The sequence below is a fragment of the Eretmochelys imbricata genome, chromosome 2 (genome assembly GCF_965152235.1).
Source record: "Eretmochelys imbricata isolate rEreImb1 chromosome 2, rEreImb1.hap1, whole genome shotgun sequence".
Taxonomy (NCBI): domain Eukaryota; kingdom Metazoa; phylum Chordata; order Testudines; family Cheloniidae; genus Eretmochelys; species Eretmochelys imbricata.
This window is the reverse complement of record NC_135573.1, coordinates 265,735,886-265,749,408: the sequence shown is the minus strand read 5'-3', so window position 1 is coordinate 265,749,408 and position 13,523 is coordinate 265,735,886. Positions and strand designations below refer to the sequence as shown.

The window sequence follows — 13,523 nt, the reverse complement described above, 5'->3', positions numbered from 1 at the left end:
GCTGCACCACGCAGAGCAGAGAGTGTGTGGCCGGGAGGTGATGGCTGGTACAGGCCAGATACGGGGAGCCAGTGGACTGGGATACAGGGCCCTGGGTTCTGTTCCCAACTCTGCTATCAACATGATCTGGAGCTTTGGGCAAGCCACTTGGCTGCTCCCTGCCTCAGTTTCCCCATCTGTTCAAAGGGGAGCCTGAGACCTGCCCTCACAGAGGTGCACTGAGGCTTAGCTGGGGCGCCATACAGTGCTCTGCAATCTTCGGATGGAAGGAGCTGCGTTTCTCAGACTGTGGGTCCGGACTCCGAAGTGGGTCATGACCCCATTTGAATGGGGTCGCTAGGCCCAGCATTAGACTTGCGGGCACCCAGGGCTGAGGGTGAAGCCCCAACTCCACCCCTACCCAAGGTGGCGGGGCTCGGGCTGCGGCCCCCTCTCCCCTCACTGTGGGCAGCGGGGCTCGGGCTCTGCCCACCCCCACCAGGGTCATGCGATAACTTTGTTGTCAGAAGGGGGCTGCGGTGCAGCGAAGTTTGAGAACCCCCGAGCTAGAGGAATGCGCCGCGTGAGTTCTCCAGCCAGCCAGGACAGCAGCGAGCACGCTCTGCCGCCTGAGGGCCGGACGGAGGCTTGTGACACTGGCAGCGCCAGGGAAAGCGTGCCGGGGTTTGCAGGTGGGTTAGTGAGCTCCTCAGAGCAAGCGGCTCATCATTTCAGGCAGCAGCCACACGGACTCCCAGCCACCAGGCCAAAATCATCTCAGCAAGGATGCTAGCGCCCCACTGCCGCCCCCTGCACTCCCCCGCCCTGCAGAGTTTACGGATCCTGCCATGCTGGGCACCGCTCCCTGGGGGACCCTGCCTTGGCTTTACGGCGGGGTTGCTGGCGTCTGTAATGGCGACCTGGCCTGGGACCAGCCCGAGTCAGCACTGCTGTGGGGTGCGGATCAGGGGAGCCCGGCCTGGGGCAGACACCTACAGCGGGCTAGTGCTAATCACAGAGTGTGTGGGGAGACGCATGGAGACGGGTGAGAGCACTCTGGAAGGGGCTGTTTCTCTGACCCATCTAGCTTTGCAGGGTTCCCCGCAGTGACAGAAGGCCGCAGTTCCCCCACCCCAGCCGAGTGCCCTGCCGTCACACCGGAGTTTGCTTCCCTCTGGGACTGGCTGGCTTGGGCCCTGCAGTGCTCTGGGAGCCAGCAGGCCTGGAAGCCCAGCATGTTGTTTATGGCTAAATGTCTCGGCTCGGGGTTGGAATAAAACCGGCTGAGGATGCTCAGGGCCCAAGCACTCCCCAGCTATAAATCTGGTGGAGCTGGGAGGTGCGAATTCCCTGTGCTCCGTCTCCCAGACATCCAGCGAGGAGAGCGGGTGATGGACGCTGCTGGGGCTGTCCTCCTGTGAGCACCTAGGGGCCAGTGGGTTGGGCGAGGGGCAGTGGGGGAGGGAAACCAGTTACAAATAGAAGATAATAAGAGTAGTAGCTTGTGTCTCCATAGCCCCTTTAATCCCAGGGCGCTTTACAGACGGGTATACGAGGCTGAAATGCAGCCACCTCTGGGGTGGAGGATGACAAGCAAGCAGTAGAGCATGCTGCACGACAGCTGGGAGCGGGCACTTTGAGCCAAGGGCGCTGGGGCAAACCCCAACTCAGCTGCAAAGGGCCAGGGCCTTCCTCTGCCTGCATGGTAGAGGCATGTGAGTTTGTCTTGTGGCTAGTCAGTGGGGTGGCTAGTAGCACGGTGCTCATTTCAGACAGCAAGTCAGAGGCAGGGCCAGGAAGAGAACCCAGAAGTCCTGACACTGTCTCCAACACTCAGAATAAAAGGGCCATGGGAGCTTTAACTTCCAGCCCAATAGTCATGCCCAGCTTGGAGGGGCCTTGTTCTGTCATCAGACCTGAAGGCCTAAAGGAGTGTGGCGTAGTGGCTGGAGCATGGGGCTGGGATTTAGGAGACCTGTGGTCAAACCCTTGTTCAGCCGCTGGCCTGCTGGATGACCCTGGACAAATCACAGCCCCTCTGTGCCTCAATTTCCCCACCTGCAAAATGGGTTTAATGACACTGCCCTCATTTGAGCAGCGCTTTGAGATCTGAGCAGGGCATTACTAATTATGCCCATCAGGGAGGGAGCCCTTGCGGAGGGATCGAACTCCAGCGGGAGCTGCAGTGGGGATCCAAAGAGACGGGAGGCAGTGGGACACTCGTATACCGACGGCGAGGATTATTATGGGACACACGGCAATTCGGGGGGTGGGGGGAGGGGCAGTGAATGGAGCAGCAGCTGTCGCTGGGTTAAGAAGACATGAGCGTGGGGCAGGATCTGCCCATTGCATTGAGCAGGGAAGGCTGCTAGGTAGCTATTAAGACAGGACAAAAGAGAGCCAGGACTGAAATGCAAATGAGAGCCAGGAGCGGAGCAGCTGTGGGGACTCTTAAAGGGGCAGCCACCTTCTCGGGGCGGGGGAAGGGGAATACTGGGGCCTGGGGAAAGATCTGGCTCTGCACACCCCCCCCCCCCAGTCTATGGGGAGCCTAGTGCAATGTCAGTCCAGTTGGACAGTTATTTCCTAACCCCCCCCAGCACCACACATGCAGCCAGGCAGGGGCTGTGGTAGAATGAGAGTTCCCTGCCCGGGAGCAGAGATCACCAACAATGCTTCACATTCCGCCAACCTTGAGGCCTTGGCTGGGCTGGGACCGAAGCTGGTGGTGTAGCTGCTCTGGTGAAAACCCCTTGTGTTGACACGATGAACACATGCCCCGTTTGATTTGCACTAGTGCCGCTCTGGGGTTAGCTACACCAGTGTGCATAGTGCCTTCCCTAGGGGCTGGCACCAGTGGCTAAAATCCCACTCGGCACATGGCCTGAGATTGCTCAGACTGTGGAAGTGACTGGAGGGAAGAATAACCCTGGGACCCATAACCCTAGAGTGTCCTGTAGGGCACAGTCCTGCACTGGACTCCTGGGCATGGCCTGGAGGGTCTAACAGGCCCCTCCTATGGTGATGCTATAAACAACAACTAGCTACATTCCCATTTCACAGATGGAGAAACTGAGGCACCAAGCAATTAAAATGGCTGGTCCAAAGCTACAGAGGAGAATCGGTGTCAGAGCTGGGGACAGAAGCCAGACAACCCCGGCTCCCAGTCCTACACTCACCCCACACTGGCAGGGGGTGGTTTAGCCACTGCAGTCTTCAGAGCATCCCGTTTTCTTGGGAGACAAGGCAAATATTTAGCCATTCTCCCCCAAAACTGGGATTAGGAGGAAGGATGCTTCATTCAGGGGCGACCCTCCCACTGCTAGCCAGGCACAGTCATGGTAAGAACGTACACAGTCCCTTTCTTCTGGGGATCTCAAAGCCGTTCACAAAGAGGGAGGGAATGGAGGTCTGTAAATTAAGTGACTTGGCCAAGTCTATGGTCCCAACTCCAAGCCTGGTGCCCTGTCATCCATCCCTCCGTCTGTCCATCCATCCTGTAAAGCCCCAGGCAGGAGGGGGATCATGCAGGGAGGGGCAAGGGGGGAGTGAGAGAGGCACTTCAGACTGGAGAGGAGGTAAGCCAGGGAGGGAGACCTCAGCCTGGGGAATGGGCTCTCCAAAGGGGTGGAAGCACCTTCGACAGAGCGGGGCTGTAGGGAATAGTCCAGCCGTGGACCCCACGCACATGGGCTAGCCGGGGCCAGTGCGACATTTCCATGCCCTGCTGCTGGTCCCTCTGGACCACATCGACCTGCTGGCTCTAAGGGGGCACACCCGGGACAAGTCTGTGCCAAGGCAGCTACAATTCCCTGCTGCCACCCTTCAGCACCACGGCCAGCTCCTCAGCCACCAGCTGATCCCAGAGCACAAGGCTTCCCAGGAGGAACCCCCAGCTCTGCCCAGCCCTGCCTGCCCTTCCCCAAGGCCCCAGCGCCCCAGGGAGCTGACAGATCCCTGCCCGGAGGCCAGCTCCTGGGTGAAGGCCCCACCAGTTCCAGCACAGAAACCAGGCTGGGGGTCCCCTGGATCTCCGCCAGCATGTTACCGGCTGAGCTCTTGACCCACCCAATGACAGCTCGGCCCACTGGGAGCTGCCAGTGAGCTGTGTGCGTGCGTGTACGCGTGTGCGTGTATATGTGTGTACACATGCACGTGTGGGGAACTTTCCCCTTCTCCCAGCCCTGCCGTGGGGGCAGACTCACGCCCGCTCTCCAGTGTGTGGTGCCCTCCCCGCCATGCCACATCGCTCTGGACGGGGCCAACTGGGCCTGCAGTGGAACTCACACCCAGGGACCAGAAAAGCCACTGGCTCCTGGGCCAGCTGCTCCAGGAAGGTCTCTGGGTTACAGGGCGTGTAAGGGGGGTGCGATGGGCAAGAGCTGAGTTCCGGCGGGGCGGGGCAGCCCAATCCTGGGCACACGTCTGTCCCAACCCGCACCAACCGAGCCGGGGAGGGAGAGGGAGCGGCTGGGTGCTCTGGGAGTGGGGCAGGGGCGGGCTGGGGATCTGCCCTGCTCACACTACGTCAGTCTGTCTGCGTCCGTGCGAGTCCGACAGCATCCGTCATTCTGACCCGTCTGTGTCTATCTCCCCGCAAAGGGCGGTCGCTGGCCCTTTAAGAGGGCCCCACCCTGGGAGGGGCGTTACCATCTGGGGGCACGTGTGTGGGGCGGTAATGCCCTACAATCCACTTTGTGACAGTGCTCCGGGGAGAGGGGGGGCCAGCGTACAGCCCCTCTTCCCCCCCATCCCCAGCTCTTTTCTTCCCTGCGTCTGGGCAGATCTGTGCCAGCAGCTGCCGAGAGCAGATGGCGCCGGCTCGCCCCAGATCCCTTTCTCCTCCCTCGGTCAATCCTTCAGGGGCTCCGGCAGACAGACATCCATCTGGCACCTGCTGCTCCGCAGGGACCGCCGGCGCAGAGCCAGCCCTGTGGGGGTCAGCAGTGCCCTGTCCACCAGGCTCGCCCTGCAGCGGGCACCGTGCTGCCCTCACCTGCACACGCTGCGCCCTCTCCCGCCTCCGCCCCACGGCCCGGCCCCCACGCATGCTACCGACCTCTTTTGCAGCGACACAAAGCCCCTGTCCGTGGCACCGGGCACAGAACGTTGCCCTGCCAGTACTGGGCAAAGTGCGAACCAGATCCAAAGCCCCTGCCTGCCCCTGGGCTCCTCACTCAGCTCAGCTGGGGGTGTGCCGCACAAAGGGGGCGAGCTTCCTCTCACGACCCCCCCAGGCATGTACCCACCTACACACCCCTGCCCTCCCCCACCCACACATGGCTCTGTTCTGTCCCCGCCCCGGTGCACACCCTCACCCAGCCGCTCTGCAGCACGGCCACAGGAACACACCCGCTTGTGGAGACCCACTCTCCATGCTCGGGCCCTTGTGTTCCCCGGAGGCCAGGGCGGGAAGCAGCCCGCAGCCTTGGCGAAGGCTCGCTAGCACCCCTGGCTGTAACCTGCCGAGCCTGGGAGCTCTGGAGCTGGCTTCATGCCCCCGGATCTGGGCTCAGCCCCCTCCCAGCCAGCTCCCACACCTGCTTTGCATCACAGTGGCAGGGGGAGCAGCAGGGTCGGGAAGAACTCTCTAATCCGGCCCAACCCCCCACCCCAGATGGGAGCTTGTGGGCAGGCGCCCCTGGCCTTGAGGCTTGCTGCCGTGACAGCTGGAGGCTGCAATGGGCCCGCGTGCCTTTGCACAATGCCTGATTAGGAGATTAGGCTGCGAACGAGCCTTCCCGGCCGCACGGCTGGTTCTTTCTCGGCCTGCACGCCCCCCGCCTGCCCCCAGCCAGGAACCAGCGCCAGCAGCATCCTCAGCTCTCCACTGCCCAGGATCAATACCCAGCATCCCTGCCAATGCAGCTTCTCCAGATTGGCACAGGCTCCTCTCCCTGCCAGTGCAGACACACTCCCTCTTGTACGGGTGGTAATGGGCCGTGGAGCCTTTCGACTCCTGTTTGTGGGGCTGAATCCATCCCAGGCGCCGCCGGTGTCTGAGAGCGGGTCGTAGACTACAAAGCCAGAAGGGACTGTTGGGATCCTCTCCTCTGACAGCCTTTATAATACAGGCTCAACCCACTGGGAGCAGGGTTTGAATGCGTGGGGGGCGGGGAGCCCTGGTGGATTTCAAGCCCAACACCTTAACCGCTGAGCCACCATAGCCGGATAATTCGCAGGCGTGGCTCAATCCACTAGCCACAGCCGGTCACCTCGAGCCGCCTAGTGACAGTGACCAGTTGATAGTTGTCTGGTGGCCTTTGTCTGGGGAGCCAGAGTCTGAACGGGCCAGTGGAGCCAGAGCTCTGTCACCCAGCCCATCAAGAAAGATGCCACAGGAACAGCCCCCCTGACCCACCACTGTCTCGTGCAGGCCCTTAGTGCTCGGGAAGAGGCTCAGGCTGATCAGTTCCTTCTTCCAAGGGAAGCTGCTATCAACTGCAGGCTTCTTCAGGGCTGAGCCAAGTACTAACCCCTGCCCTAGCTGCCGTTATCCTCTGCAAGGGCTACGCCCCAAAACTGGAGTCATGCCACTCCACTCAGAGCTGAAATGCTGCCACCTCTGGGGTGGAACACAGCAGCTGCTCAACAGCACACAGTAACAGCTACACTGGAGTTTAGGAGAGAAAATCTGGACTATAGCATTCAGATGATACCTCAAGGGAAATGTAATTATTTGGCTGGACTGTGGGGGACAGAGCCCTAAAACACCACAAGATCTGTAATGGTCGCAAACAGTCAAGGTCGCACTTTACAGCCGATCTGCAGGACAGCACCTCCCTCAGCACCATGCCAAAGCCTTGGGCTCATCTCTGACTCCCAGGGAAGAACACCAGCACCACCATGGTTTTCCCATCCACACCCTGACCCAGCTGTGCCCGGACTCCTTGCCCCGTCCCTTCTTGTGTCTTGCACCAATGCCATCACTCACGTTTTGAAGTGGTCCACCAGCACCCCCACCAGCTCCCCAACTCGGTTGTCCTCTTCCGGCTGCATCTTATGGAAGCAGATGACCAGGTCGTCGTGGGTCTGGGTGTGAAACACCACCAGCTGGTCTTGGCAGCTGGTCACGCTCACCCCCGTCACCTGTACAGCACAAACACACTCCGGGTTAGTGACACGCCAGGCCCCCTAGCTGAGGCAGGGTGCGATTCCCCACATGGCCACCAGGGGGCAAAAGGCAGGGCGGTAGCTGGGCGTCTACGGTCTATTGCTATTGGTCTTTCATTTTCTAAGCCCACCCACAACCAGACGCCACATCAGCCAATGAGATGGCAAACTGGCTAGTGTTTGTTCAGCACGGAGATGATTCTATATTCTGATTGGCTGACGGGAGGAGATGTGGCGGGGTCCAGGTGATGTCATCCCCGTCAGATCACATGTTCCTCACTGCCATGCGCCAAGGGGTCCATCATGCCCAGAGACTAGGCATCTCCCCTCAGATCTGCCCCCTGCGCGGCACCAGCTGCTTTCCCGGAGCGCCACTGAGAGGGGAATTTCCTCCAGGGCACAGGAGTTAAAAGGCCCAGGCGATCTAACCAGTCTCCCTGCAAGTTCAGGACTATTCCCTGCCCCAGCATTGCCAGCTCTTGTGCCTTTATCATTAACTTTGCGGTACCTGATGTTTCTATAAATCCCCAGCTCCCGGAGTCATGTGATTATGCAGAGAAGAGGAGGGGCTGAGGTCCCTGCGATGGCAGGGAATTGATTTGGTGAGCGATGCCTAGATGATCCTGCCAAGCGACCCATGCCCCAAGCTGCAGAGCAAGGCAGGTGTTTGAGGCCTGTCTCGTGATTTTTGACCGTTTGGGGTGGTGACGCTGTTGCTGCTGCGTCCTGTCCAGGTTTAATGCTGTAGTAGCATGGTGCCCTCTGCCCTTCAGTGCTATTCACTGTAACACCACAGAGGTGGCTGCAGGAAGGAGCAGCAGCTAATGGTTAGAGCAGAGGATGAGGCATTGGGAGTCCTGGGTTTAGTTCCTGGCTCTGTGGGCAAGTCACTGCATCTCAGCTTGCTGCTCCGTTCAGCGCTCCTTAGAAGAGCGCCAGGGTGTTATGGGATCGCAGTCAGGCTGGACATGGACTCTGAAGAAAAGGACCTTCAGAGATGCTGTGCTGAATATCTTGGGAAGGGCATTTGGGATTCTGCCTCATTACCCAGGTCTTGGTTTTCCCCATGAAAGGACATTTTCCAGCTGCTTCGGGATCAACTTCCAGCAACGCTGCCCCTAACCACCCTGCTTGTCTGCACTGGGGTTCAGGAGTCTCAAGAAATCCCACTACTGCCCCCAGCCAGCACTGGAAGGGGGACAGAGCAAATGAGCCTGGTCTTCTCCATCTCTGCTGTGCCCACTTGGCTTCGATCAGGGCTGCTGGCCGTGGTACCCAGCCTGCTGATGATCCACCAGAGGAGATGGGAGGGCTCAAGCTGCCCCAGGAGCTGTGTGCTGGTATAACAGACCCTATGCTCTCCCAGCGTCATCCATGCCTTCCTTGGGGGGAGATCCCATGGGCACCCCCTGCTACTGCTGTCTTCTCCCTTGCATGACTGACATAAAGATCCCATTGTTCTTGTTTCCACATTCAAGTGTCCACGCCTGTGAGACACTCCCTGGCCCCTGGCCGGCAGCCTTGGCAGAGACCCCAGGACTGAGTGGGTCACGGAGGCTCAGCTCCCCTCTTGGCCCGGCAGGGGTCCCGGCAGGGCACAGCTGTGGGCTGTATCAGGGACCCTTGCCCTGCTGTCCCCGCTATGCAGACAGGGGCCTTGCTGTCAGAGCAGCCCCTTGCACCGGGCCAGTCCCTGAGGGTTACGGCACCCCCTGGCCCAGCTCATGGGGCACTCACCATGCTCAGAGGCAGGGTCCGCATCACCTTGTACTCCTTCCTGGGCTCCAGCTTGTAGAGGTGCTGGTCCGTGACGAGAATGGCCCGGTCCCTGCTCTTGTTAAAGCGGTTGATCTGCATGGCAGGGGAGACAAAGTTACCTGGAGTTGGGGGAGAAACACAGCCAGGGCCCTGAGTAAGAGGCAGGCAGCCAGGCCAGCCTGCAGGCAGGACTTTGCCCAGGGGTCCCCAGCTCCCTGCCCGCTCCCATGTGCCCCAACCCTGCTGGGGAGGGGGCTCCCTCCTACCCTCCCAGGAGCAGCCACTCAGTGCTCCACTCTCACGGACACCCGATCCCAAACCTTCCTCACCCCTGGCTGCTTGGAGAAACAAGGGTGCTGAGGACCAGGCAGAATGGGGTCCCCGTGTGTGTGTGTGTGTGGGGGGGGGAAACGGCCCATCAGCACTATGGACTGCAGGTGGGCCCAGAACTCCTGCTGGATCCTGCCATTCTCCGAGCCGGCGGAGAGGGGGTCTCCCCAGGCTGGAGGGGCTGAGGCAGGCAGTGTCCAGCACACAGTGCAGGGCCATGGCAGGAGGGAGGGGGGCCCAGCCCCCCAGGGGCCCTGCTGCACCAGGCTCCTCACCTTGCGGACATGGCAGGAGAACAGCACCGAGCCAAAGTGCACTTTGTCCTTCAGGGCCTGCACCCTCCTGGCGAACTGGGCGGCCATGACAGGGTTTTCAGCCACCTGGAGAGCAGAACAGAAGCGGGGAGAGGCTCCGTCAGGCAGAGAGGGGCTGCAGGGGGATCTCCCCATGCCGAGGGGGAGGCAGAGCTACCTGTGCGGGAGGCGGGCTGATTCGGCACGGAGCAGGAAGGGGCTTTCGCTAGCTTGAGCACGACTCTGCCGGTAGCACGGCGTGCTGTGCGCTCAGCGGCTCCCTGGAGCTAAGCAGGGCAGGAGCTGCTCGGCACTCGACTGGGAGACCCGCGCAGGCGGGGCCGAGGAGTCAGCTGCTGATGCTCTTCCCTGTTGGTCAGCACTGAAGTGATACCCGTGGGGAGGAGAAAATCCCACAGCAGGCCCACTCAGTCTCCAGCCCTTTGCCCACCCAGCTGGGATCTGTTGCCCCGTGGTTGCACCCTCCGGGCCCATTCCCACGGCCTTGATGCCTCCCCAGCCCTGAGCTCACTCCTCTCCCCCAGCCTGATAGGCCCCTGGATGGCCCTGGCTCCGTGCCGTGCTTCACAAGCCCTTTGAGTTAAACTGGTGCCCCCACCCCATGTGTTCACTCTCCATGCCCAATGGGCAGCTGGGATGAGAAGGCCCCCGTGCCTTGCTCCCATACCGGTTTGGAGCCGGTTTTGTCGGGTTAGCTGGCACTTGTGAGCTCACTAAAGCCAAACAGGTTTAAATCCAAGTGCCGGTGTCCACCCTGGGAGCCTAGAAACTGGGTCAGGCCGAGGACAGTCTAGTCCGGCCTGCTGGCTCTTCTAGGGGCCAGTGCTAGGTGCTCTGGAGGGGAAGGTGTCGGAACCCACAGGAGCAGATGTGCTCCCCACAGTAGGTCTCACCCTGATCACTAAACACAAGAGGTTGGTTCGAGCCCCAAAGCAGGAGTGTGTTAGCATTAACAATGGTCACTCTGGATAATCCTGTTAGCCAGATAAACAGCCTTTTGGAATCTTGCTCAGTTCTTGATGTCGGTATCATCCTGTGGCAGTGAGTTCCACAGGCTGATTACACCTTAAGTGAAAGTGTTAGCTCAGCAGGTGCAGCTCTGTATGTAGAGCCAGGCTATGCATCCAGTCTGTGGGCCTGGCTACTCCCTTTGCCTCAGAGCCCACCGACACATTTAACAGCCAGCTTCCTTGGCTTCCTCTCCTCCAACTCATTCCTAAAGGTCCCAGTGGATACAGGATCCTTCACGGCCTGACCTAAATTATGCAGCTGCGTGTTATTACGGTGGCTGCATTCCAGCGGTGTGCACGGAATTTGTGGAGCACTCTGGATTGACGGGCCCAATCGAAGAGCTGTTATGATCCAGTCCTATGGCAAACTAGCACGAAACCATAAACAGCAGCAGCCACCCGCAGAGGCGTTTACTCTCGGCTCAGACACAAGGGCCTGATCCTGCTGCTAGCCACAGCAGTGTAAATCAGGAGGGACGGCGAAGCAGACAGCGTGAGATCAGAATCAGGCCCAAATCAAACTCACACACGCTCCTCTCCTGGCATGAAATGACCGGAAGGGGCTTGCAGGGTGTCTGCTCCGCTGCCTTGTGCCTCCTTGTGGGGACCATCCCAGTGTTCAGAGCCCTGCCGGGGTGAATTCACTGGCGGGGCCGGGAGATTTCCACCACACAGGCCCTGTTTGACCAGCAAGTGCCATGTGGCCATGGCGGGGCCAGCTGTGGGGTTAATTCAGCCCCCATGGGCAGGGTCCCGTACAGCCAACGCTTTCAGCCGGCAGCAGCGTGGGGCTTTGTCGGCTGGAGAGGAACAATCTAGCCCCTCCGAGTGCCCGAGCGAGAGCTACTGGAGACAACCTCCCATTCCTGGCGAAAGGCAGGTGCATCTGGAGATGTGGATGCCCGCTGTTCAGGGAGACGCAGCACTCAGAGGGCGGGACTTGGAGAGCCAGGCACAGCCCCAACTCCCCGCCCCATGCACCCCCGGACACGAGTGGCGCACATGGGCCCAGACACACCCAGAACATGCCCCGCACGCTCCCACGGAGCCACACGCTACACGCACGGAGACGCACACAGGCAGACACAGAACTCCTGCTCTCACTCACACAGACACACACAATGCCTGCCCAAAGCACACCCGTGCAGACATCCCCCCCAGATGAACACACAGCCAGCTAGTGTAGGTCTCTGGCCACACACAAACACAGCCAGACCCGTGCCCCCCCCTCCCCCCATTGAGTTCCCTGGAAACATGCTGGCTTGGATCCTCCCGGGGGAAAGGAACACTGGGGCCCCTCTGGGGAGCTGAGCCACAGCCCAGGGAACAGCTGCCAGAGCAGGAAGTAGGCAGCAAAAGGCCGCTCAGTGTAGCAAGGAGGCACCTGCTCCTGGCAGGCTGCTGAGCCAGAGGAGAACAAGAGGCCAGTCAATGCCCAGCGTGGGCAGCGTGGTGGTGGGCAGCTCTTGGTCCAGGTTGGCATAATTGAAGGGATGACCCTGATCCCCAGGGGAGACCTGTCACCCCACTGCAGCCTAGTTGCCAACTAGCCTGGCACATGACCCTACCAAGGAGGGATGGGGAGTTTTGTTTCCAGATCCAGACAAGTGGGGGGCGGGTGAACCCCCCCACACACTCTGCCCACAACCCAGTGACTGAGAGACACTGGAGCTCAGAGTCACCCTGGCAGTACCAACCGGGGAGGCAAAGAGAAGGACTTGCACATTGGCACTCAGCCTGGCGCTAGGCAGAAGGGAGCCGCACCACACAGTGGGCTGAGGCGGAATGGAGATGGAGTAGCACAAAAATGCGGCCACTTCTGGGGTGGGACGCAGCTGCCGTTTAACATCCCGCAGCAACGGGGCCAAAAAAAAAAAATCAAAGAAAACGTTGCATCTAGCTGAAGCCACAATGGGCACCAGAACGTACCTCAAAGCTGGAACCTGGCCGGGACCCCTGATAGTTACAGGAGCGCCCAGGCTCCTCAGTGTCAGATGGGCACCGCGCGGGCGGCCCCGCGCCCCCTGCACTGTACAGGGGTACGGACTCACAGAGAGGAAGGCTGTCACTGGTACCGCTCCTGGGGTCTCCTCCCAGCCACACGCTGCTTGGCTTGCGCGAGCCGAGGGACCCCCAGCCATTCCTTCTCAGCCTGGGCATGGGAGGGGCGAGGGGGCAGAGCCAGGAGAGCCCAGAGGAGGAGGGGCACAGGGGACCAGCCCGGGAGAAACAAAGAGAGAAACGGGGCTGTAACGAGAGCTTGTCGCTATGGCAACTGGAGCCTGGCAGCAGAAAGCACCTGTGGGCGTCGAGAGCAGATGCTCGGGCGGGCAGCTGCCTCCCCCGCCCCTCGCCCAGCTGGGAAGCCCTCCGAGCACAGCACCCACCTCCCCCAGTGCTGCTTTCACAGCATGGGAGCAGGAGGATGCCCTGCCCCCTTCCAAGAGAGCAGCGCCCCCTGCTGGATCACCAAGGCCACGCCAATTCCCCACCTGCCTCCCATCCCGAGCCCACTCTGCCAGCGTCACTGGCCCAGCAGCTCCCCGGGCCAAAGACTCACCGACGACAGGTAATCCCGGCCCCAGTTCCTCTGGCAACCCCAGTCTTTGCGCAAGCCCTGCAGCACTTCCATGGCCGCCACCTTGGCCTGGATCTGCGCCATGTCCGAGGGAGGGATGTTCTTCACGATCTGCCTGGCTCGCCACCTGCAGCGAGGGGAGGGGGCTCAGGGATCCTGGCTGCCCTGCTAGGCTCCTGGCCCACCCCTGAGCGCAGCGCCCTAGCCTCTAGGGGGCAGCCTCGCGCACAGCATCCCCCCCGGGCAGGCTGCGAGCCGGGGGCCTGCATTTGCTCTCCTCGGCTTATCGTAAAGCATCATGCCTGGCTGCCACTGGGCATATCCTGTGGGGATGAAGCAATCACTGCCTACCAGTCAGCTGGGCACGGGCCGAGCCGTGGGGGTGTGCGGCTGGGGTAGCCAGGGGGCTGTGGGTCAGGAGCGAGGGGCATGGGCTGAGCT

General features: G+C 60.7%; 1 protein-coding gene across 1 annotated transcript in view; it reads right to left on the bottom strand.

The window, feature by feature from the left end:
- MYO1G (myosin IG) overlaps positions 1 to 13,523 on the bottom strand; it is a 74,533-nt gene that overhangs the window by 19,423 nt on the left and 41,587 nt on the right. Inside the window, exons 18-21 of the mRNA XM_077808508.1 lie at positions 13,065 to 13,209; positions 9,456 to 9,560; positions 8,830 to 8,943; positions 6,914 to 7,068 (exon numbers count right to left, since the gene is read on the bottom strand). Coding sequence (XP_077664634.1) covers positions 6,914 to 7,068; positions 8,830 to 8,943; positions 9,456 to 9,560; positions 13,065 to 13,209 — 519 coding nt within the window. The remainder of the gene's footprint in view (positions 1 to 6,913; positions 7,069 to 8,829; positions 8,944 to 9,455; positions 9,561 to 13,064; positions 13,210 to 13,523) is intronic.